At 42.1% G+C, this 26,119-nt stretch overlaps 1 protein-coding gene across 8 annotated transcripts; it reads right to left on the minus strand.

The window, feature by feature from the left end:
- Positions 1–152: 152 nt before the first annotated feature.
- Positions 153–25,130, minus strand: PPP4R3B (protein phosphatase 4 regulatory subunit 3B). Of its 8 annotated transcripts, none has more exons than XR_008465692.1 (17): positions 24,601–25,128; positions 23,497–23,552; positions 17,616–17,714; positions 15,747–16,367; positions 12,301–12,378; positions 11,385–11,501; positions 10,095–10,211; positions 9,599–9,730; positions 8,979–9,081; positions 7,930–7,971; positions 6,290–6,448; positions 5,407–5,576; positions 4,824–4,963; positions 4,413–4,597; positions 3,760–3,962; positions 1,643–2,891; positions 153–1,014 (listed from the first exon to the last, which is right to left on the minus strand). XR_008465692.1 is itself a non-coding variant. In XM_054196802.1 (16 exons), the coding sequence occupies exons 1-16, from the start codon at positions 24,740–24,742 to the stop codon at positions 2,796–2,798; spliced, it is 2,382 nt and encodes a 793-aa protein (XP_054052777.1). In that variant the 5' UTR covers positions 24,743–25,129; the 3' UTR covers positions 153–2,795. The 8 variants fall into 8 exon arrangements, 3 of the variants coding, with proteins under 3 accessions (XP_054052777.1, XP_054052775.1, XP_054052774.1); XR_008465691.1 differs by having other exon boundaries at positions 153–1,032; XR_008465694.1 differs by lacking the exon at positions 153–1,014 and adding an exon at positions 3,121–3,299 and having other exon boundaries at positions 2,808–2,891; positions 3,680–3,884; positions 24,601–25,130.
- Between the last annotated feature and the right edge of the window lie 989 nt (positions 25,131–26,119).

Genomic DNA, 26,119 nt, shown 5'->3' on the forward strand with positions numbered 1-26,119 from the left:
ACGCGCAATCCATTTCAAAGTAGAAATCTTGTAAAGCCTTGTTTACTGGTTTGGCTGTAACAGACTTGAAGTGAAGCAAGGGAAGAGCCTGCACAAAGTCGTCAGGTGGCCGCCTGAAACAGTAACTCGCATTCAAAGAAACAACCAACCCATTCCAGTTTCATGTAACTTTTTATTAAAATAGCATTTATAACTGATACATGTTGGCAGAAGTTCTTTTCTTTTCCAAAAAAGAGCGGCAGCAGAAGGACCCCAGGCAGGGGAACAGGCAGAACCCAGCAGGTCACCCTGGGAAACAGCAACGGCCCCGGACAAAAGCCAGCTGAAAAGGACGCTGTGTGTCACCTTCTACAGGGATTTTCTTTCTTTCTTTCTTTTTTTCAAATGGGACATCTAATGCCACTTTACACAGTCTTTTTCTAGTTAACTATAAAAATTCATGACATTCTTGTTTTTGCTGTAAAAAAGCCCTTCGTGTTGGCCTGAACGTATTTTTTTAAAGCTGCTGGGGTGGTGGGGAACAGAGCACGGACAGACACACTTCGGCCGGAGGCTCTCGGAGACTCTTTTGAGTAGCTGATAAAGAGAATCGGCACAACCCGGGTCCACGGACCGGGTGACAGCATTTTTCAGCCTCAGGTTTAGTCAAGGCACGCAGGCCGTGTGACTCTGCTGCTGGAGTAGCACGTAGAGCGCGGGAGGAAGCTAATCATCGTGACTGATGGAGAGAAGAGACCCCTCTGGAAGGAAACCCGACGAGGGTCAGCAGGAGAGCGAGCACAGGGCCACGACGCTGCAGCTCCGCTTCGCCAGCGAATGCTTCCCGGACCCTCCGTGCTGGGAGCTGAGGGCTCCGTCGCGCGGGAGGAAAGGCAGGAGTCCCGTTCTGGGCTGCGGAGCCCGCCAAGGGCAACACCATCCTCCCCAGGTCCAGGCGCGGGACCGTCCTCCATCCTCCGCTTGTGTCTGGCGCACGCCTCGGCAGGAACTCGCGCCTTCCCTTTGGGATTTCATCTAGTGGTACAGAGTTACCTTTAAAACGCACAGGTAACTAATCTTAAAAAAGAGTCTAAAAATGGCCACGTTTGAAATTCCGAGTTAACTTACCATGTACAACAAACCAAACAAAAGCAATAATTATGGAATTACAGGGTCACATTTTAATTCCTGAATTTTACAGTTCAGCATTAATATCACCACATGTATACAAATGGTGTAAAACAAGTACAGTGGTATTTTTAATACAAAATAAACTTCTGTTTTATGGAAAAAAACTATACTTCATATCTACACAGACAGCCCATCTTTTTCCAAACAATAGCTAAAATTAAAATTAACTACAAAAATCTCCAAAACAGAGAAACTGCTTCAGCTTAAACTATTCCAGGAGAAATGGACCCATAACACATATTACAAGAGTGATCTATGTGGTGGATTGCAGCTGGTTTCGTATTTTAACATTTCTGACACATTAATTGTCGTTGGGAAATCTCCTCTCACTTCGTCATGATCTCGGATCACAAACGGGCAAACTAACATTAAAATATTTACAGTTCACTCGCTGCTCTTGAGAATAAAACCCGGGCTGTTTGCCTCTACCAACTTGCCATCAACTCGCCTACTTCTGTCGCAGTTTGCTTACCTACTACGTGGAATGTGCTTTCGTTTTTCAAAAAAAAGCAGCTTTCGCGTTACACCCAGATTGAGGTGCTGCTTGTTGATTCTGCCTCAGAGACCGCGGTTCTGTTACTGACAATCCCATCTTGGTCCAAAGTGACTTTGGTGTTAAAACGCTGCTAAATTCATCGCTATGAAAAGCCTGTTAGTGTTTCGCATCACCACCTCGCTTACGCAGTTTAGGCTGGCAGAGAGGAAAACGCGTTGCTGCTCTGGGGAGAGGGAGCTGGTTTAACGACGCAGAAAGCCGCTCCGGTCGGTGTCCTCACCAGGTGACGCCGACAGCTCTCCGGGGGGGCCGGGCCCAGCACCACTTTGACACAAGCAGCTCCCGGAGGTATTTTGGAAGCGACCGTTCCTTGGCATAAATATTACTAGATGTCCAATCAAAAAAACAAGCAAAACCATCCATTTGGAATCCAGCTTCCATTTTCTCCTTTTGAAAAAATGCAAATTTAAACTGATTTTTAACTGTTTTAAACAACTCAGCGTGCACTATAGCTGCGGTGTCCCTCCCTCCAACCATGAGAAACACGATTTCATTGGTAATAAGTGGTCCCAAAATCTGGATTGTTCTTATGCAAACGGAGTTAGTTTTCCCTTAAAATTTTTTTAAAAGAGGCATTGCTAAAAGAACACAACTGACAGCACCATTACAAAATTAAGATTACTGGGTTCAAAATTTAAGCTTGAATTTTTTTTTTCCTAGTCCTGTTAAACACTGGGGAAACCCTGCAATATTTTAAAAAAAGTGTTCACCATACCTCCCCCCCGCCCCTTGCCCTCCCAACACCTGAGACTTTCCTTGCTGAGAAGCCATCATCCAGGTTCTGTGAATACTAACCCACTTTTTTTTTTTTTTTAATTTTTAATTTTTTTTGACAGCCTGAATGGCAGCCTCCGTACTTACTAGAAAGATATTAAGTTCCTGGGAAGCTTTGTGTTTACAGAACTAACCCTTTCTAGCTGATACACCGAGTTTCTTTTGCTACTCCTTGTGTTATCTTATTATACTCATGGGAGAAAGCTTTCTGAATCGGACTCTTTTTAGCTCTTGATACCGTTGCAGCATTTGAAACCCCATAATAAAAGTTCTTATTCCAAAGTTTTGGCTTCATTTATGAACCCAGACGAGGTCTTTTCCTTGGAGATGTCTCCTCCTCTTCGTCATCATCTTCATCATCGGGATAATCCACTAGGCCAACTAGACTTCCCTGCCAATTAAAAAAAGGAAAAAGAAAATCCCACGTTGAGAAAAATACCCAGGAATGTGCAACTTTACTACACAACCCCCACCACCCTGCTGGGACGCACCAGGCTGCGGAAGGTTTCTCGGTGAGGCCTTTTTCTTTCAAAGACCCATTTGTCTTCAGAATGTTTTTGAACTTCAAGGTTAAAAAAAAAAAAACCAAAAAACCCACAAAACCCCACCCCCAAGAGTACCATAACTTCCTTGCTTCTCTGGATCCGGTCTGAGAATTATTTAAAAATCACTTTTTAAGCTCCCAACTGGGGAGTCACAGAATGCAACGCGTACGCTGCCCAGCCGTTCTGCTGGTAAGCCTCAGGTGTGCGCACTAGCGTTTCTGCCACGCTCCTGTGGCCTCCCAGGAGCCCGCAGGCTAAAGATTAAAATAATGCACGACTGTGTAAGACACAATGGAGCATCGTGTACTGTATTTCGTCTGCTTAAACACACTTATTAATTCCCCGACAGGGGGGGCACTAACATAATTCAGAAAAAAACCAATCTCGTACGTGTATCACCCACACACAGAGCAGCAATTGGACATTTAAAAAAAGCCGAGGAGCGGGAACAGTTAAATTACGCAGAAGATGCGAGATCCAACTGTGCCCACCAGATCACCAGCAGACTCCAGTCCCACCTAAGGCTTTCTTAAACCTTCCCCGCAACCAGTAAGGGCTTTATGAACTAGACAGGGCTTTGGAGGAATTTACACGTACATAAGACACCCTGCCTCGCAGCCAACGCTAACCTTACCACATCACAACCGGCAGAGTCTCACGACACTGCTCCGCTGCCCCAAGAGAGGACAGCAGCTTTTGTACAAGTTCTCCCACCTTCGTGGCTGTCACCGCTGTGGTCAGGGTTGCGTTCTTTGAAGAGGAGCCGTTGGAACTTGCTGGTGACGTCTGAGCTGCCACGGATTTACTGTTTGCGCCGTTCGCACCATTGGCTGCGCCGGCTGAGTGGGAAAAAGTGAATTTGAATCCCCCAGCTGAAGTCCTTTTTGGAAGATTCTCTTTGTCTTCGCTCTCCTTAGCTGAGGGACAAACATTTCCATGCTTAAGTATCAGCTGTACACCAGGGGGTACAATCCACATCACAGCATAACCGCAGGGCAAAAGCCACCCTATCTTTTTTTTAAATTCGGTTTAAATCAACAGCTCATCTACCGACCTCATCCAAGCACGCGCCAGCACGCAAACGGAGAATGGTGCAGGTGCTGGGGACACGGGGACACTGCTCACTCAGCGCATACAAGTACTTCTAAAGTTTTGCTACTGAATGTCGCTTAATCTGCATGCACACTTGGAGCAATTTAACTCATTATTTTAATCCTAAAGACTTCAGGAATTCGTTACTTCATTACATGGAATACCCTGGCTCCTGCTTGTGATACGGAGCACAGGCAACTGGTTTGTTTACGTGACACGCCGCACACCTGCCACAGAGCACTCTCAGAGCCAACAAACTGAAATTAATTAAGTACCTTTTTTAGTTTCCATAAATTTTTCATAGCTATCTGGAAAATCATCCTCCTGTTTTGACTTCTCAACTGGAGGTACAACAGCTTCACCTTCTTCCTCTTCGTCTTCATTGAACCACATTTCTTCATCCTCCTCTAAGGCTCTTGCATCTCTGCGGAATCTATTGCTACGCAATATAGATGGAACACTGTAAGAGACACAGGACAAGGGATTCAAATTCTGCCTGCTGTTTCAGAAGAAAGCCAGACGGGGGTTTACTCTAATTGAACAAGTTTTCATCAAGAACCAAAGAAACCAAACCCCAGCCTTCTGCTTCTTCTGCCTTCCAGGAAAGAAAAAACCCAAGCAGCAGTAAGAAGAGAACACCTAATGGCATTCAGTGAAAGTCTCAAAATTACTAAACTGGGTCCTACCTGTTCAGTTTCTGGTTTTGTCGGTCTTTTTCTTGCTCATATTTTGTCTTCAATCCCTTGAATGTCTGAACATATTCGATAGATTCAAGTGCATTATAAAAGTTTTCAACTATATGTGCAATAAGGGACTTAATATCTTCCTGCGTAAGAACAAAACAGGGTTTCAGTCTCAAATATTAACATGCAGAAGTTTGGAAGGCTTTAGACAGTTTAATTGTAAAAGTAACGGATTCGTTGTCCAGACTAAGAACATCATCATAAAGAACAAGCGTTCACTTAATTCCTCACTTCAAAGCTCGGTCTAGAAACAAGGCGCTCAACCACTTAGAAGAATTTAATCTACAGGACACTTTTACACAGACTTAGTAAATCGGACCAACCAACACATACCCTGTGATGGGACAATCAAGCAAAGAAGCACGAAGCAGCTTACTGCCTACTTTCTATTTAAGGCATTTATCTACGGGATTTTGGGTTTGTTATTTTAAGTAGTAATACACTATTTCAAGGGAAAGATCTGCACTGTGTATTTCTACCCGAGATGCCCCGTACACGTAAGAGCTGAAGAAGCTGCTTAACTTACCACTCTGATGAATTCAAACAGCTCAATCACAGCGGAGTTGAGTAGATTGTACCTAGTTCCATTATCCAACAGCGCATTTATAACCGGTTCAAACAGGTTTCCCTTGGTGATGTAACGGTTATAAAATTCATCTTTTAGGCCAATTATCCTCCTCATAAAGCGAAGAGCACCTACGTGAGGAGAGAGGTTCCAGAATTTAGTAACTACGTGCCAGGGTTCCAACCTGCTTCTCTTGAAAGCAGCTGAAAAACCCTGATGTTACTGCGAGGAAGACGCGCCTCCAAACAAAGAGCATTAAAAAGCACTTTCTGAAAGTTCAGCAGAAACATTTGCTGGCAGGTAACCTTTCTTTCAGCCCTTGACTTTCATGGGTATTTGAGTGTGTGGTCAGGGTCCATTAACTTCTTTTTGAAATACGGCAGCAATAAGCTTTAGCACACATGAAGTTAAGGCATTAGCTCATTCCTGCGCTGCTTCGTGTTCAGCTCCCAGAGCCAGCCCCTATTCTTTAAATAACACGGCTCACCAGATTTCATTCGCTCTCCACAAGGAGCACTAGATGGATGACGTTACTAAGAAATGACAGTTCTTCCATTTAAATGAGAAAAGACGGCTGATCACAAAACATCCTTACCGTCATAAAGACTTGGAAGGATCATTGTGGACTTCAAAAGATACAGTTCCCTTTCCACCACAAACCCCGTTGCTCTACATCAACAGACATCTGCTACCTTTTTTTTTTTCCAAAACTACTTAACGGCTAGTCAGTAATGAATAGGAAATTAACATGAGGTTTGAATAAAGTATATGCTTTTACTCCTCTACACTCCACGCAGTACATACAAAGCCCTGAAGAAGGAAATCACAACAGCTCCATACTCACACAAGGCCAGAAACGTGTGTTTTGAATTCATCAAGACCAGTACTCTTCTTAGCAAATCTTTGTTCATAATGTAATTCTTGATGTGATACGTGTGGTGTTCCACACAAAAAGTAAGCAGCTCCAAAATTAAGGCAAGTAGTTGTGCCGTTTGATAATTATCTACAAGAAAAATTAATGCCTTAAGTTATACTACAAAAAAAAAGAAAAAAAAAGGACTGTCATATACCAAATCCTCACCAAGCTCAGCTGCCATTACAGTTCCTGACACGTCTTCAGTGGCTGTCCTGGTCTGAGGTAAAACAGAACCAATTTTCTGTTTTGTAGTTTTACTTTTTAGTTGGGTCTCTTCTAACTGACTGAAGTCTGAAACTAACAGCACGTGTCCAGAAGCTGTTCACTCTCACAGTGACAAGACCCGATTACACCAAGGAACAGTGCGCACAGAGGCTCTTGCTTAGACTCACTGCTCTAACAACCAAGGGCAGCTAACTGCGCTGTTTGCCCCGTTGGAGGTCGGGAGCGGAGAAGCGCAGAGGGGTCCCACCCGCAGGGAGGAGCAGATGGGACAGGGGACCCCAAACTGCCCAACAGGGTATTCCATCCCATCTGCATCACGCTCAGCGTAAAAGCTGAGGGATCAAAGGGGCAAGTCTCTTTCTTCAGTGGCTGACGGCCGAGGAGGACCCCGTCTGTTCGTCTGCTTTTGATCCTGATCTGAGCATTCCTGACTCCAGATCCGGAATTCAGCTCCTGTCCGTTGCTGACTCCAGTCTGGGACTTTCCCTGTGCCTGCTGGTGACGCGATCGTCATCCTGGGAGCTGGATACGGTTTTGTATATATTGTATACTTTTTTTTCAATTTTATTTTTATTATTCTCTTATTATTTACTATTTCCTTATTTATTATTATTATTTTCATGAAAGCAGTTTAGTTCTTTTTCTAAACTTTTAAGTCTCCTTATCTCCTCTCCCCTCTTTGGAGCAAGCTGGGGGAGGGCCATCTGTCATCCTGATTGGCCAATCCAGCCAAACCACGACAGTGGCACACGGGATTGCTCTGGGAAGTGGGACTTTGGGTCATAACAAAACACCACACATAAATTTGTTTGGTTTTTTTTTTTTTTTTTCTTTCTTGCTTTCTTTTTTTTTTTTTCCAGTCACAAAAATCACCCTGAGCTGGCAGTGGGACTTCTTCCAGGATCAGCCAGTTTCTGACTACGGCAATCAGACTAAGGGTAGGTAGTTAAAAGCAAGCCAGTCAGCTCTGGATCCATGGGAACCTCATTAGCAATGTCTTTTCACAGTGCTCAAAGAAGCCGCCTGCACAGATGAAAATCCAAACTGTAAAAGCTCAGCTGTGTCTCTTAGCACATATTCTACTAACAGCAATTTAAACTTTCAGTAGCAAAGTAGACAAGGGGAGGAAAAAAAAAAAGTGAAACCAGTAACTCAAAAGCAGATGAAAATGTTCTTTCAGCTTCCTGTCATCGCAAATGAAGCAAAGCACCTACATCTATTGCAATAAAAAGGATTTTAAAAAAATAGAGTGTGGACATATCTAACTTTTTTTTTTTTTAAATAAACACACCACATACAGCATACAAGACAACTTTCAAAACTCAAGGTCAATTAAAACTTACCAGGACAAATTGTATTACTCTTAGTGGACCCAACTACTGCATCTGATAAATAGAAAACAAAAACAAATCAGAAAAAGGTTTTCAAAGCACTGTAAATATTTAAAGGATGGGGATAAACAATCAGTTCTACCAGCTGTTCAAACTTTTCATCAAATCAGAAGTTTCTGTGAGCTACGGGGAAATACGCAAACAGCAAGAATGCATGCCAGATGAGATTTATATATTCAATTTACATTACAAAGATCCAAATTCCACTAGGTGAAAGTATGCAATCTAATACGTAGGAACAGTATTCCTACCTAGACTAAAACAAAGTGCCTATTCTAAATTTTTACAAATAATATTATAAAATGAGTACTACACATGTTCTACAAGTTTTATTTTTGTATAAAATACATAAAACATTTATTTTTTTGACTTATCACTTGATATGAGAAGATGAGTCAGATGACAGAAATGTTTTTACCAAATATGTATTGGTTTGGTTTAATCTCTTGAAAGAGTGCTCAGGAAAAAGTCTGACTCAAGAGGCTGTAATGATGTTAAGTTTCTGTTTGTAAAGCGCTGGAGGTAAACTAGCCAGTGCTATTTGCGTGTGCCAAAGAGAGACTGCCAATCCTTTTGCTGTTACTCGGAAACATAAAAAAAGAAACAAGCTAAAGGAGTTGCAAGTTGTATTTCTTTGAATAGATTTCCTTCAGCATTTCTATACTCCAGCCAAGTGAAAACCGCTCTTCACAGTTAGTCTCCGTAGCACAGCCGATCACGCCTGGAATCACGTAACCACTGGTGAACACCACAGCGTTTTTGTAAGCTTTCAGAAAAAAGTACTCGTGAACTAAAGACACGCTCTGCTTTACAGTAAATATTCTTTAAAAATATACTAGTGAAATGTATACAATTAACAATACACGTCAAGCAGATACAGAGTTTTCAGCAAGCGCATTCCCAGCTTGGACCAAGAGGCTCATCCCTCCTTCCAGGACCACAAGTCACTGGAAAACACTGCAAGATTTAAAGCAAGGGGGGCGGGAGGGAAGTAACTTTACCTTTTTCACATTTATCTTCTGATGTATTGGCCAGAAGCGGTGCAGTAAGAACATGCATACAATGGTTGTAGAAGAAATTGAGAAATTCACTTTTTTCCGTTTTCTAAAACAAATATAACTTTATTAAATACTCGCATTTGTATACTTCCTTTTAAATAAGAAAGGGCAGTAACATAAAAGACAGCTTGCAAATAATTCTGTCACCTCCCTCAGGTCTGCCTGGATCTTTTTTGTTGGCCCTGCAACATTACTGTCATCAAATACGTTACATTTCTTTATTTTGGGAAAAGATCCGCGACACATCAAGCCAACCTCGCTATCACCAGAAAAGCGCCACCATGGACACAAATATGCTATTTCACTGAAGCATGGGACCGCTTAGTTTATTAAACACTTGCACAATACCACATACACATACCGTTTATCAAAAGTCTATGGAAATTTTAGCTTATTTTTTAGCTTGTTTAAATTCAGTATCAGACCATACACAACACTCTCAAAAAAGAATAAAAATCTCTTCTTCTTTTTTTTTTTATCCTCTACCACACTAACAGCAATAAATAACATGCTTTTCATTTTGCCGAGACAGTAAAAGTCTTTACCCCGTTGTGTTTTCTTACATTAGCTGTGGCCAACATATTCTCCGGATCTATCAGCGTGCGCAAGAGCCCCATCAACTGAACGGCTCCCCCAAGTTCGGGATCAGTGTCGCAGATCATCTGCTCAATGACCACGTTGATGAGGAGGATATCCTGCAAAAAACCAAAACAAACCAACCACAAAACAATTAGACAGTTTCAATAGTGGAGTCAATTCCCCAGTAAAACCTCAGTGAAACTGAAACTGAGAGTTGCATTTAGAGACCGGAGTTGCGTGCAGCACAACACTCCTCACCTGCTAAGTCACTGTTAGGCAGCGCTACGACTTTATTACTGTAAACACACAGAACACCAACATGCTCACAATTTTTTATATCTTAAATCTATTTTTTCCTGTGTTTCTACTATCTACATTTTTGGGCTGACTGTATTCCAAACGCTGGAAAGGTTGGTTTTGCTGGTTTTTTTCCCATTTGCTCTAAATCTCGTATATTCCACAAACTGCACTTTTACTTACATCATCACTCTGCTGGGCCTCTTGCATTACAAATTCTCGGACCATGGATGGACTAAATTCTACTAGATAAGAAAATATATCTGTAGCAGCAGATCTAACTTGCAGATCATCCATTCCCTAATTTAAAGAGAGATCAATTTATTAGAGTAAATAAAATTTGGTATTTATTATAAAGTAAAGCTGCATAGAATAGAGAATTCAAAGTTTTGAGAACATTTTGTTACAAAAGTTTCTAAGACACACAGTAATAGTTACAGGGAAAAAAAACGAAACACAACAAACCAACAAAATATTTTCCCCACTATTTCCCTCCTCTAGAAAGCACGCAAAGGATTTCTGTGAATTTGATAGCCCTAAATTAGGCAGGAAACATTTATATTGTGCTACTTGCTGGAATATCTAAAATGCTACTGTTCTGTACCTGTTATCCACAGTTTATTGATTTTGTACAAAAGGACCAATTATACAAATCACTTTGTGGAAAAATTTCTCCACTCATTTATAGGCAACAAGAATTAATAATTTTCCTTAAGCTATGTGATTTTCTCCAATAACTGTACAATTTCTAAGCCTAAAATATTAATGTAACAGGAAACATTTGGACTGCCCTGGAAAAGCATAGTAAGATTAGGGTTCACCTAATCACTGAACATCTACATGACTTTTCTGTTTTCACAACAGTCAACATCCTTCGCTAACTTCACAGGTTGTTACTCTAGAATATAAAAAAAACATTGAATTTCTAGTTTCTGAGTAACGATAGCACGGACATGATTTGCAATGGTCAGGCAGCAACAGCTGCTTCAACCAAAGGAGTGAAAAAAACTTCTGTTTTCACATTGTGATTAAGATAGATTAATCCGCTTTATACCTCTGAAAAGACAGGATTAGGTGATCTTTCGAATAGCAACAAGCTAACAGTTCAAGATCATCTAAAAATACTTCTTTGGCACTGTTCCAGCAACAACAACAGAAAAAAAAAATAACGAAGCCGCGACATGCAAAAGAGTATCTTTCAATTTTTACACTACATTGTCAAAAGGACTGCATTTACCACAGGCTTCTCCATCATGCAAAGTAAAAATAATAATAGCAATAAAGTTAGGCTACTTCAGAAAACTGGATTCTGAATGTTACGATAAACTTCAACGTTCAGCAGAGCAAAGATGTCCAATCAAACTTACACAAAGGTGCTTAGCAGATCTGAGAAACTGGTTAAATGGCTGGTTTTGTTGGTTTTTTTTTTTTAAATTTTATTAAAATCAGCTAAAAATGGAAGTTTTCACTTACCATTACAATTTCAAGAGCTGGAAGAATTCCCAACTTTGCCAATGTTTTGAAAAATGCATCTCTGTTCTGAGGTTGTAACGTCTGAGAAAACGCGCAGAATTCTTTGAAAAAGTTAACCTAACGTATAGGAAAAAGTAATTTACAGTGTATTCAGAAAACTCACGGAAAGTAGGAAGCTGTTATGATCTGTCTCAGAGTTTGTGTACTGGCCGGTATGTACCTTCCTAGCAAATGGTATTATTCTAGTCCTTTCTCCTCTAACCTTCAGCAACAAAGGAAAGCAAAAGAAAATAAAAACAAACAAACAAACAATGGAATTTAAGAGGTTGAAATCTACCTCAGAAAGAGATACAGTCACTTTGTAGCTATTTTATCACACCTAGCATATGAGGGATTTACACTTCTGTCTGGCCTGCCTTTTGTTTGAAAAAACCAAGATGCTTCCCTTGCTGAAAGCAGGATTTTAACAAGGCAATTTCAGCTGATAAACATATTCAAGGAGAAATAATGTTTGTAATATATATATATTAAGGGACTACTGGTAATCCTCAGTCATAGGAGATCTTTTTGAATGAGTAAAGTACAGTGAAAAAAAGCAGTGTTTAAATGACAAACAGAAGTGATGTGGTGTGTTGAAGAGTACCTGGAAGAAAGCGTACCTTTAGGTATAGGGTGTCAGCTTAGTGCTAGTACTTTCCCAACAATAACGTAATTCTTCAGAACAAATAAATCAGAGCTTACCTCACAAGAAATATTTCTCTAGTGAGTACATAAATGAAGCTTCAGCTACATTAGAAATTATTCTATGGTTACGGAAATACCTCAATGACTGCAGTACTAGAAGAACAGTTTCAATATTTCTACTTAATCTCTGTGGTTTAAAGCATTTAAAGAACTACCATGACCATTGACTTACCAATTCACATCGTTTGTCATCATCTGTAGCTTCATCTGTTAATTGTGCAAAAACTTCAGACAAAAATTTCTCATCTTCCTGTGTAACACAAGAAGAACATGACTTACACAATGCCTCTTCAAAGGGAAAACATTGATCTTTATTGGATCCCACACTGTGGAAAGTCAAACTTAATTCAAGCTTAACTATAATGCTTAATTATAAGCAAAAAAGCGTGCATTAGTAGATTTGGTAGATAAGGATTTCCTTTTTTTTTTTTTTTTCTCTCCAGCCCTACATTTTACAACAAAAATGGAAAGGCAAGAGTAGATGTTTGGTAGGATCATTTCCAGGGCATTGTTTCGGTCCTCGCTCTGTGCATCAGGAGCAGGTCCAGGAGACCAGAACCGTAGGTTAAGCTGAGCAGAGGGGATGGTTACTCAAACTGCCTTCTAAACCACCAGTCTCCAAAGAACCTGTCATTCCCTTTCCCTCTCTGCCATGTCCCCCCTGGGGTCACAGCTCTGCCCTACCCACACACCCCTGCATACCGAAATTGCGGAAAATGACAGTCTTTGCTCCAGGCCCCCTCCCTGGACCCTGCACGTCACCTTCCAGGGGGGCAGCCCATACCAGGCACTTCTACATGAGAAACTGCCACTCCAGACACAGTTTTTACTGTGCTGCATATGCCGTTCACACGACCCCGCTAATGTCTCCTGTGCGTCAGTTACCCTATTTTGCATCTGCAGCTCCTCAAACCCTTTTTCAGAGCACCTACACAAGGGTGACTAGATCAACATGTTACGAGTTTGCCGCAGCCACAGCCTCGTTAACCTTGATCTCAAAATAAGCTCTCTGCTTGTGCAAGTTCAGTCTTTCCAATCTGGAAAACTGTCTTGAGAATTATTTACTTTTCACATTCAGACCCTCTACCAAGAGATATTTATTTTTAAGTTTATATAGGACAACATTTCACTTCCTGTTAAGTGAACGTTTCAGTTACACCATTGCTTAAAACTCAGGAGGTACAAGAAAACCAGGGTGAACATCATCATCTCGCAACTGTTTGGGCACCTCCTGCCCCCTCTGTACATCCATTTCTCTGCACTCCTTCACGTGGAAAATAGCGTTGGCATTCTCTCAAATCAAATGCCACTGTTACCTTTTCAATATAATATAAACCTTAAAGCAAACAGTAACATTATGCTACAGCATTACAACATTACGCATCACTGTACTGATTCAACTCTGTAACTTTACTTATGCATTGAACAAACATGAACGGAACAGCAGCATTCCAATAAATAGATATAAACATTACATTGCATAATGTAGAGGGTGCTTACTTCTCTCTTTCTCTGTGTGCTGTTGCTAAAATCCGTGTGCTTTATTAGGCTAACATAATACAGAATTTTGACAGTTACAGGAATGCCAGCTAAAAAGGCTCACAATTTTTATCCTGAATATTTTAACACCTGGGAAAAGAAATGCTTTACAAACAAACAATACCTGGAATCAACATCAGAGAGAGTGCAACATACAGAGACTTAGTAGCTTATTCTAAGCTTTGCTGGCTTTAACAGCTTAATTAAGCCTGTTAAAAAAAATAACAGTAGCACAATCAGCAAGAGATAGGCCAGAAAATCCCTACTACAGATCACTTGGCAACAGAAAGAACTCTTGCGAGTCTACGGCTGCCGCACAGCGTAGTGCAGTGTCCTAAAGCACAGGGTGGATCCAGGTTTGCCTTCCATGCTCGCTCAGTCTCCCACGCGGCTGCCCTTCATTGACAGCAGCACTGGGATCTACCGCTTGACAGCACGTAGAAAGGAGCTTTACTGCCGCAGCAAACACAATCTGTTACTCCTATAAACTGCATTCTCCTAGGGAGCTTTGCCGGCGTATTTAGGGTAACGAGACTTCCAATGTGTTCACCAAACCCCAAGGAGCTTCAGAGTTCTTGTGCCACCACAAAAAGCTGATTTACACCAGGGGACTGTGAAAGTCCTGAACCTGAGGTCCATACAACCACGTAATTTTCCTCAAGCGTGCTATCAATAACATCTCTTCCATGTGTGCTTTCTTCTTAGTTTGTAATTCTCATGGCAGCTCAAATGATGTATGGCATCAACACGATTTGTAAATCAACACGCACGTCTCAATTACGGTCTTGAAAACAGACAGGCAAACGCAGATGTGCCATATACTCTCTCAGCTGTGGCAAGGACGGCAGTGACTGAGAGCAGCAAGAGGGTACTACGGGTAACAGGAAATCATAGTCTTCTCTTAAGGCACAATTAAACATTCAGAATGCTAAAACTTCCATGAAAAATAAAGAAGTTTACAGAGTTAAAAATCTCTAAATGGAAGTGGGACTGTGGCCTCAGGAGAATGATAATGAATTAATTTTAGTTTTAGAAAACTAATACATGGAAAAGAATAAAAAGGCAAAGACTTATTTAATACAAAGCCATTAACTTTGCAAATGGGATTTACTTCTTAGTTTCTTCCTGCTATTCAACCAAAGTAGAAAGAGGTCCAAAAGCTTATTCATGCAATTCTGTAGTTTCGATTTTTTTTTCCAGTTTTCTATTGCATCCTTTAGAAATATTCCTTATGGCAATGTCATCCCTCCAGTGCCCCTCTCCTTCCACAATTTTACTGCTCTCTTCTTCTCCTTGACACATCTTCCTATTTCACACAGACTATCCACGCTCAAAACAAAACCGACAGGTTCGTGATGTTCTATTCTACCCAAACGCACCATTTTTCTAAGGACGTGTGTCAGAAACAGAATAAAACCACTTTGCACAACAAAATATGAACTGAAAATACCCCAAGTGTCATGAAGTTCACACACAGCTCTCTACCAAGGCTCCTTCCACCATCCAGCCTGGTTGTCAGACCCAACTACTTTTAAGCCCGCTTCTGACTACAAAGTATTCAGTACGTTTTTTGACATAGTAACATGTTGGTTAATTATTACTTCTGTTTATCAGTTTGACGAGGAAAAAAAAAATTAATTACTTTACACTACAACAGGAACATCTGAAATTAGTACCAGAAAGTAACAGTAGTATAACAGGAACGGTTCTGAACATGCCCTTTTGAACCACAGATTCAGCATTTGTTATAAAGATGTCACAAATGTCCCTGATATATAATACAAAAATTTGCTTGTTCCCTAAATATCTATACAAAACCAGCTCAAAATGTGTATTTGCTCGTGAATCACGAAATCTTTAACTGTTTACAACCCATTAAAAAATTACTAATATACGCACCTGAAATCTATAATTTTAAAAATAAAAGGTCCCAGAAATAAGGGGAAGCATTCAAAACATTATGCAAATGAAGGCATGTATGATTAACTTACACAGTGATAAAGAGCTGTAATCAATTTTGAAGCTACAGCTAGAGGTATCTATACATAATCCATCCGTATCATATTAAAAACCACTTACCTGCAACATACTGACAATCTCAACTTTGTTGAAGAAAATAAAGGAAGTGAGTGTAGAAAGAAAATTCTCTTCAAAAACAGACGGTGTCGGCAAGATGATGTCCTGAATATACTGTACCCTGTAAGTCTGGTGGATTTTTTGCCTGAGTTCAGAGTCTGTTATAGGAATAACCTCTTTAAATTTTGCTGTTTTGGTCAAGAACTCCCTGTGCCGTTTTGGCTGAGCCAAAGAAGGATCATACTCAAGGCATCCAACAACATCCATAATACACTCATCAGAAAACATCACCTCAAACAGAGTTGCTTTGTTGAGGAACAAAATTCCTCTAATAATTTCATACAAATGATGTAAGCCTTCGGTGTTCTCTAAATTCTCGCAGACTTGGAAAAGCTGTAATAGTTTTTTAATATAGCCTTCATTCTCCAAGGCCAGTGCTAGCTTTTCTCTACGGATGGGTGAGGAGAGAACAGAGGTAACTAGGTCAGCAATCTCTTCAAGTTTGTTGAGTTCACAAGTAGGAAGGTCGATCAAAGGACTAGTTTCAGGCATTTCTTCTATGTGTTCCTCTTCTGACTCAATAAGGTCCTGCGTGACTTCCACTGAAGGATCCTTACCTTGAACCTAAGAAGAGAGCACACATAATTACTGTCTCACCCCAAAACAAACAGCAAAATAATCAGGGCAATAACTGCAATAACGTGTGCGTTTAAGCACTTTTATACCTTCAGTTGCCTGGAAAACTTCTAGCCATGCAGAGGAGTAAGTTTGCTGCCTCTAAATTCTACAGTCACTACCATTATCCTCAACAGTACCCTTGTCAAAAAAATGAAATCTAACCGAGCCCTAACAGCATCACAAAGGATCACATTATGCAGACATCTCAAAGAACGAAGCAGAAGGAGTTCTGGAATCTGATGAAAGAACCTAAGGCTAACAGTTTACATTGTCTGATTGCACGAAGACTTCCCTCTCAGACTGGTCGCCAGCTCAGCCCCTATTTAGAACCAGTTTAAACCCGGGACTATTTGTCAGACGCATATACTTGCGGTCACTAGGATCAGCTCCTTTCAACAACAGCACTTCAGAACTGGCTGAGAAGACATTATACCCCAAAACACGCTAAGATTAAGAATGCATCTAAATTGCCTAGTTTGTTCAAAGGGAACTGCTAGGAAATCTGACTTCTACGTTTCTTTAGTTAATAGCTTTACATTGCATCACTTCAACATCTGAGAAGGTTATGATAAATTCCAGATATGAAAACCCAGGTTTCTTCATTATGTACACATAGATGCAACTCCATCGACTTGTCACTTCCAGAGTTGAAAGTATAAAATCTAAACTGTTTTGGAAAAAACAATGAAGATCGAAATATCCGTAAGACACAGACAGTCAATAAGACTTCGATCTTGATGAAAAACGTATCACTGACATTTCTGATGCCACTTTATAGAGCAATGCCACCCCTTTGTCTCCCACAGTGAAATATCTAGCTCCTTGTGCATTACCACACATTTGCTGTTCCACCACACTCCAATAAGCCAGCTTCCTAAGGCCACCTGGGAGCAGGACGATTAAAACGTGGTACTCTGCTATTCCCTTTTTTACTACACACAAACTCCTAAAATGGCCAGCACCCGAGTTTCATCATTACACTGATTTTTCAAAAGCGCGGAATTCAAATACGAAAACAACAACTAGCGTTCTAAATAGTTGGAAACTTAAGATCTTATGCAGAAAAGCCACAGAAAATAATGACGAACGTGTGCTTATTTTACAAGTAGGTTTAAAAATTACAGCACAAATACATGAAGTCACAGAAGACACAAAAACGTCTGGAAGAAACAGAGTATTTAAAGTTAACTGTACCTGGCAGATTTTTTCCCAAATTTCATCACAGCCAGCTTTTTCTTGAAAACTCAGCGCTAAATCGTAGTTTTCTGCTTCTGACCAGACAATCAGGGTGTCCTGTTTAAGGCAAAAACAAACAAAAAAATTGTTTCTGAAACAGGTCTATACTGCGTATTGATCTGTATTCCGTTAAGTCACGTCTAAAGAATAAATACTTTTGATTAAAATTACACTTGTCAAAAAAGAAGATAAGACACCAAAAAATTAAATCACCTGTTCCGCCATAAGGGACATCACCTTTCTTTTTTGCTATTTCATGACCACTCTGTTACATATGATATATTTAAATATACTGTTTTTCATATCCAAAACACTTAGAATGGCATTTTTCTGCAACATACTTCTAAGCCAACAGTCTTGAAAAGGGAACACGCACATTGTAGGAGATTAAGAAAACCTGCAATATAACAATTTAAGTCTTTTCATATTTAATGAAGTAGAAACAAAAACAAGATTACAGCGTTTCCTCCTCCGAAAGGGTTTAATACAGCCTTAGCAATGTGAGAAATAATGCCTAACTAATGCCTTTTATAATGTTAAAATATTCTTTTCTGAATTAAAAGACATACAGCCTGAATAATATAAAACTCCTAAGTTCTTACTGAAGTTACTTACAAACATCTTGCCAACAGGTACTTTCATTTGAGCAGATTGTTTTCTCTGTTACCACTGCCTCTATCAATTCTGGAACAGATTCGCTGAAGTTTCCGAATAGACTAAAAAGGTGTTTTTATGAGGTTTTATCAGAACACTTGCTGCAGTTCTGTAAGGAACATAAGCCTGTACTTCCACATTAAATACATAGTTCAGCATCCTACAGTAACCTCATCTTCATGTTAAAATGTTCAAACTGAACAGCTCTCTGCTAACTTTGCAGTACATCTGATGAACTCCAGCAAGAGTTCAACATTTTGCCAAGTTTGTTGACCTCCTGACCTGTACCTTTTTTTTTTTAAAAAAAAAAAAAAAACAACAAACACCAACAAGCCCTTACTTAATGGTCAATAAGGTAATTTACTTCCTGAATTTGCAAAGGTCAATATTCACTGCACAACTTATCAAGGTTTGTAAGTCTTTACCTTAGGCATCACTTTATGGTAAACAAAACATGCAAAGTAACATGTAAAACAAAGCTTAGCAACCAAATGTAAACAAATACCTGACTGGCTTACAGACGCCCAAAGTACTTCAGGAAATTTCAGGGGCATGACGAAAAAGATGCTGCCATTGCCCCCTCACATCTTTATCACACAAGTACTTCTTGGTTCCCTTTGTGCCTATCTGTAAGGCGTTCACTACGCTATCTGAAAAACACGCCTGTCTCAGCAAAGACAACTTACCAGCTGCCGCAATTACTACTCTGGAACATGAATGAAAATCAGCATCACCAATACAGCATTAATTCTCCAGTTCATTTCTACATTAATGTTACTCCGTCAATATCCATATGTAGTTGTGTGTTTTAAGAGTTTTTGCCTTTCAGCCTACCAACAGATCAGCTTCCTTCTCCCAAAACGTAGTCACAGGCCACACTAAAACCAGTATTTGCACAAGCTCAATTTTTTTTTCTCTCTCGTTTTTACACATTCCTTGAAGAAACAAAGTTTTCCCATTCCGGGAAACCATAGTGCTCACTGCACTATGGTTTTAATGCTGTTCATGGCAGTTGTTTGTTTATACTACGGTGCCCCATATTACACTCGCACTTTTGTCCTGCCGTCACACATATTAATAGGTGGTCTCCCTGCTTTTGGGCTCCGATTCACGTGCACAAATGGTACAGCTTCATACAGCTGACAGGGGTTTTGCTTCCAGCTGTCCACCCTCATCTCTGGTTCACAGACAGCTCCATCGCTGTGTTTACAGAGTGCCGTTTTAGAGTGAGCAGTTGAACTGGGCTTCAAGGAAAAAATAATTGTCATCTGCAGGCACTGAAAAGTCTGACCAGGTCCCATATCCAGTTCTCTTTTAGAGATTAATAAAAAAATAAGAATTTTTAAGTACAATGTTACGGGTGTTACAGAACTCAAAATATGAAATGTTTATCTTGAGATGTTCTGTGAACTTACAGATGGCCTAACACTCAAAATCCCACACACCTCCAGGTGAGCTGAGATTTGGAGGTGCCTCAACGAACAAAGGAGGACACATCAATGAAAAGGTTCTACTCATAGTCCGGAATGATTCAAATGAGAGATACAGTGCAGTAACTTAAATGACTGCATGCATCCATAGAGACTGCACTCAAAAATTTTGTGAGAATTCCTGAGTTACTGAACTGTACTCGGTTCAATCTGTACTGCCCACACACAGCATAAGTTATGTAAGTTTCTCCAAAAATATTTCTGAAAGACTAGAAGATACTTTCATCAGAAAATAACTGTCCAATACCAGTATGAAATCTATTTATCTGGCATACACTTCCTGCATGACCTAAGACAAGCCACGAACACCACAGACGGACATCTTCCAGGCTGAGCTGCTGCGAGAGACTACCACTCCCACCTGCAATGCTGCTCCTTCCACGAGCAACGGCAACGTTCCTTAATTCACCCAAACACATTATAAAGACAAACAAAAGAAGAGACTAATTCAGAACAGCTGAGAACCAAGGGAGCAGTTCAAACCCCTCTTTAGTGCACGTAGTGGTTTGTACAATGTCTGCTACTCCATCTCTCCTTGTTCCTCCACCAGCCCCTCGACGCGGCCCTGGCCCCGTGCCAGCAGAAGGGTGCTGTACAGTGAACCAGACTGGGGAACACATGACGATAAAAATTAATCCAGCAAAAAGGGCTATTTCAGCTGAATCAGTTCCTACATCTAACCTGTCAGGCAGCAACCCGAATACTCATGCTGGCATGAAAGAGGAGTGAAGAAGTCCCCTGGCAACTGCTCAGGTTGGCGTTAACAGCACCCCTGGAAAGGTGTTAAATCCCAGCCTCAACCAGCTCCCATTTTGCCTGAAGCAAATCGCTCTGTTCTCACGAGTGATGGCAACTCTGTGCGAAAGAGAGTATTTGCACACATTCTTCAGCTCAGATCTGAAAATGGATAGAGCACACCGAAAGGAGAGTTAACATCAGAAGGCAGTGTTCGCAGTGAGGGCTTCTGTAGCTGTTTAAAGTCATACAGCCATGCACCTGAAAATTACCGCACTCGAAACTGAGCTGGAGGAACAAAGCACAGGAACGGATCCATCTGATTTCTCACTGAAGACCCACTCTTCTGCCAGTTTTGCCAGGGAACAGTAACCTCAAGCAGAGGGTGGAACAACAAATGGGTGTGGTAACAACTTTCTAAACTGCTCCTGCTAGAGCCTCCACAACACATCCGACCCTGCCCTTTGGCCAATATGGGGCGTCCAGTGGAGGTTTGTAACTCTCACAGCCTGTGCCCCAAAATCCAGGGGGATCTAAACCTCTTCAGGCTCTCATGTTATTTGCATACATGGAATTAGAGATTCTTTTGCGTTGTATGCTGAGCAGCCTGGCACCTATGTCCAATCCGAGTCCTGTTTCTTTTGAGAAACAGGTCATGATTATGGTATGCCTAACACCTTCGCAGAATTCTATTCTGCCTGAAAGCTTGTGACGACAAACAGGATTTGAGAAGGCAGGTAACAGGCCTGCCCTGTTTACGGTTAGTCGGTAGTTATAGTACTACTTAGCACAAAGAGCATAATATTGGGAATCACTCACAGATGTACAATAACTAAAAATCAGTGTGGTTTTTTTTTCTGCAGAGTGATGGCATGCAAGCCACAATTTAAGTGACTGCTATTCTCTAAGTTCATTCAAGTAATTTCTATGAAGACAGATGCATAGGCAGGGCGTGTTTCTTTTCCATCAAGCTACACTGTCTTGAGACTTTCCCCAAATCCAAGGTGATCGGCACCTTAACGAAAATCTGCAGTTGAACTCTGGCAAGTGGAAAAGAGCGCTCTCCACCACGCGGCTGTTCACCTACAAGCATCTGCCCTGGGCAGATCAGCACAGCCGCCAAGTCTTCAGGCTACCTACGTAACAGACTTCAACACTCACATAGGGAAAGCCCACCTCTCCATCTCTGGTGAACCAAGAAATATTTTGCCTAAATCTTTCCACCATTTAAAAAAAGGATCTGCTCCTGAGATGCCAAGGTTTCAATACTACAACCTTTTAGAGTTGAGACTGAAATCTCACAAACTGAGAAACATGGGAATGCTACATTAAGTTCTGCTTTTTGCTACTCTATTCAGAAAGACACATGAAAAACTTGAAGACAGAGCTCTGTCAACTAAAAGCTGTATCATTTCAGAGGTTAGACAAACCTAGAACCTGTCTCTAGAAATCAATCATTATTCTCTTCAAAAACAAAAAAAACCCAACAACCCAAAACCAAACTTCTTCAAAAGAGTGAACAATGAAACAAACGCTTACAGCCATGAGGACATAAAAGCATTAAAATCAGTAATAAAAGCCAACCAAAATAAACCTCAGACTCAGTTTTTCAAAACTACAACCTACAAAGGCTTCCACAAGAAAAATGACAACAAAAGGTACTTAAGTCACTTGAAATTTTGCTACCAATTAAGAAGGCTTTCAAATAATCGGTTTGGAGTTTCAGAAAACAGGCAGCAAAAAGGAAGCAATTTAAAACTTTGCAGCAGCATAATCTGCATTTGTATTTCATTATATATTAATTTTCTCTGCTAACCAGGAAGCAGTTCAAGGCTCTTAATTTTCAGAACCCTGCAGAGCTCCACAAAGACCGTCCTCCTCCCTCAGTATGGGCCACCCAAGGAAAGCCTACAACCAACCGTCACCCACTGGACTAAAACCACCAGTATCTAATGAGCTTCCTGAAAAGCCAGGCCCCAGACTCTGACCCACTTCTAAGCTAAAGTCAGCCAACCTGTGCTCAAAAATATCTTTTCTCAAATTGTCATAACATAACTTGTCACCTTTCCATTGAAAAAAAAAAAATAAATCAAAACAAACAAAATCCTTCAAGATTTGTCTCCATGATTGAGGAGAAGCAAAATTACTGAAACACTTCTGGATACCATAATGATGAAGAGCAGCATGAAACACTGAACAAAAGGAACAGAAAGTCTCCTGTAGAACAAAGGAACAGAAAGAAAGAACTCAGTAATAACCATTAGAACAATGTAGGCAGAGACACCAAAAATTAATGCAGAAAAAGGAAAAAGCAATAAAGAGATTTAGTAAGCTAATTTTTCAGTAGATTAAACAAAAAATGACCTATTAACATAGCTCCCAACTGTTTTACTTCTTTGTTCTGCAGAAGGCTTACCCCCAGGAAGTGCAACCGTGCAAGTAAGTCTCACCACAGCTAGTCCCTTTACTTAGGAGAGCAGAAGTTTTCAAGACTTAAAACATAAACTAAACAGCAACAATGAAAGAAGTCCCACAAAAACAAATTCCTTCTTGTTATTTCCAGAGAAAGAACTCAAGAAGTAAATATGATGTAACAGAGCTGGCCAAAGTTTTGCCTTCCTCATTCGGTAATTATTTCATATGGCCTGGGATGTTACACATGTATGTTTTTTTAATTCTTTTTCCTGTAATGAGTTTGATATTTATCCAAATTGTGTATAATCTCTTCAAAGACTGAAGTACAAAAGGGTTTTTTAGGAGACCCATGTTTTAATTTCTAGAATGCAAAGTGTCATAGCATCTACAGGCGTCTAAGGAAGTTTTTTCCCTCTATGAAAAACACCACTGACAATTACATGTCATACTGCTTTGCTTTTTTTTCTGAAAAACGCAATTAGTTTGAGTGTAAAACAAATCCTCAGTAACCAGAAAAAAAAATAATGGCTAGCAATAATACTTGCCTGCTGTTTTTGATATGCAGTATTTGGATTTATCTTCGATTCTAACAGCAGTGAACCTGAAAAAGGTATGAAAATATATTTACTGAGTGTAAAAAAACCCAAACATCTCCATGCATCTTACAACAACCGCGCATGTGCTATCCTCAATGTATTCCATATCTTACAGAAAGTCCAGAAGAACCATCTCCTTTAAACATAATTCCCTAAAATAAGCCAGCTAAGACAAAATTCAACATTTTCCCCCCTGAAACCTGGTGTGACAATTAGCTTGTTTAAAGGCCATTTAGCAAACCCATACAGATTTGCATCAGGTAAAGTGCTTCCCAGCATAAAACTGTTTTTGCCCACATAAGCCACGTGGGCCATTCGCTTTTATTTCCTTCAACTGTCCTTCAGAGGTGAATCATCTAGATACTATAAACCCGAGGACTTTATCTTGTGTATGCAAGTAGTGTATGTATCCTGGCAACGGCTCCAGAGTCATTTATACCAGTCTTAGGTGGTTTATTTAGCACATTAGCACCTGTCGGCCGACAAAGTGAAGAGCGCGCACCCTCCCCCCTCCAAAGGAGACCCTTAAGGTGACTTTAAAGTAAATAAAACACGAGGAAGACCACGTAACTCCACCGCTTCAGAATACGATCAGTGAATTTCTAGGGAAAAAAAAAACCACCACCACAAAACAAACAAAAAACCCGATTAACTTTTCATAGTAGCGAGAATGGGAGGAAAAGAGCACTTCAAAAGCCAACAAGATGTCGTCACGTGTAACAACTCCATCTCTACCCGGTCAGAAGCCGGCCAGGGTGCCCAGCGGGGGGAAGCCTAGGGCCCGGGCGGTAAACACGGCTGCGGCTTAGCGGGGGAAGGAAACTTTGAACGGAGCCGCCAGCTGAAGGAAAGGCGGAGGAGAAAAATCAATCGTAACAATCGCCTGGGGTCTTCCCCGATAAACGCGGGGGGAGGGACGGACACCAGCAGCCAGGCCCGGCGGCGGCGGGTGTCGGCGCCGCGGGGAGCGAGGGGAGAACGCCCGGGGCCGTGGCCGGGCCGGGGCGGCGGCGGGCGGCCTAGGCCTCCGCGCAGCGCCGGCCACGCTCTCACCGTCCGACTCGGCGCGAACCAGCAGCGACATCCCCTTCAGCCGCTCCACGTAGGTGGAGGAGACGTGCCCGGTACCCCTGTCGTCCCATTGCCGATCCTCGTTGAGGGTGTAGACCTTCACCCGCCGACGGGTGTCCGACATGGTGCAGCCCCGGCCTCGGGCCTCCGCGCCGGCCCCGGGCCCAGGCCCGGGCCCGCTCCGCCTCCGGGGGGCGATGGAGCGAGGGCGGAGGGGAACAGGAGGAAGCGGGGCCGCCGGGCCGCTCAGGGGCACGGCGGGGCCTTTAACGCGCCGCTTTTCATGGCTCCCGGACGGCGAGAGAGCGACGCCGCGCCCCGGCTCGGGTCCTCGCTGGCGCCGCTCCGCCGCCTCAGCAGCTACCGCAGCGCCGCCGCCATCTTGTAACCCGACTCTCGCCGCCTTTCTCTTCCTCCCAGCCCGGCCACGGGCTCCCCTCGCAGGGGCTACGGCGGCCGGCAGCTGTCGCCGCGCCGCCGAGCGAACGGCGGCGGACGGGGCGGGCCCGGGCGCGGCGAGGCGGGGGGCGGCGGGCGGGCGGGCAGGCAGGGCCGGCCCGCACCCCCTCACACCGCCCGCGGGAGGGAGGGGAGGGCGGCTGCCCTCAGGCACACGGCTGCGTCTGCGCGCCTCCGCCGCGTGAGGCCGGCAGCTGCGGGCCCACAGGAGAACAATTTCACCCCTATACAAAAAAGCTTAAAAAAAAAAATAAAAATACTTTTAAGTCTATCCTAACAGGTGGTACCGGCGCAGACAAAGCATCCCCGTTCTCAGGCGTGGTGAGGGCCGCCTCCATGACACCAACGATGGGTGTGATGCACGTCCACAGCCCAGCCCCTGCTCTAACAACAGAGCCCGCAGCGCACAGAGCTGAATTTATGGAAGAAAAGGTTTCCCTCACATCACAAAATAGCAGCAAGGTCAGGCCGTGGCACCTTTTGTAGCCACTCGCAGCTTTTACCACAGCAGGGCACACGGCAGCAAGCCACCATAAAGGCTCAAAAGCTAAACTAAAGTTGAAGCTGTTCTGTGAAGCTTCTCACTGAGAGAAACATGCTTAATTAGTCCTTACGAATGCTGTACAATTAAGACAGACCACTTGCCAGGCATTGTGGGGTCTGTAAATCTGAGTTTTCCATCCTAAAAAACTAGCTACACAATTCCTCTGTACTACTACTAAGAAATAATTACATTTCAGTGTTTGCATGGGAAAAGAGGACAAAAGCATGCAGGAAGTCACGCTGTGTGAAGCAGCGGGGACTTTGGGGAGGGGGGTGAAGCTTGGAAGTGTCTGGAACAAAACCTTTCAGGCTGGTAGGGGGCAGGGAGACGGGGGCAGGCGCTGCCCCGCCAGGGTGTGTCTCGTTCCCAGACGCAGCAAGGCCCTTCCAGCTCTTGCCTAATGGCAAAAGCAGTTACACCGGTATAGCTCTTACTTACGAGGCTGGCGTTTCTCCGGTGGAAGTTCGATCTTGTTCCAGATGAAGGGAAAGAAGCAGC

This window comes from Rissa tridactyla, chromosome 3 (assembly GCF_028500815.1).
Source record: "Rissa tridactyla isolate bRisTri1 chromosome 3, bRisTri1.patW.cur.20221130, whole genome shotgun sequence".
Lineage (NCBI taxonomy): Eukaryota > Metazoa > Chordata > Aves > Charadriiformes > Laridae > Rissa > Rissa tridactyla.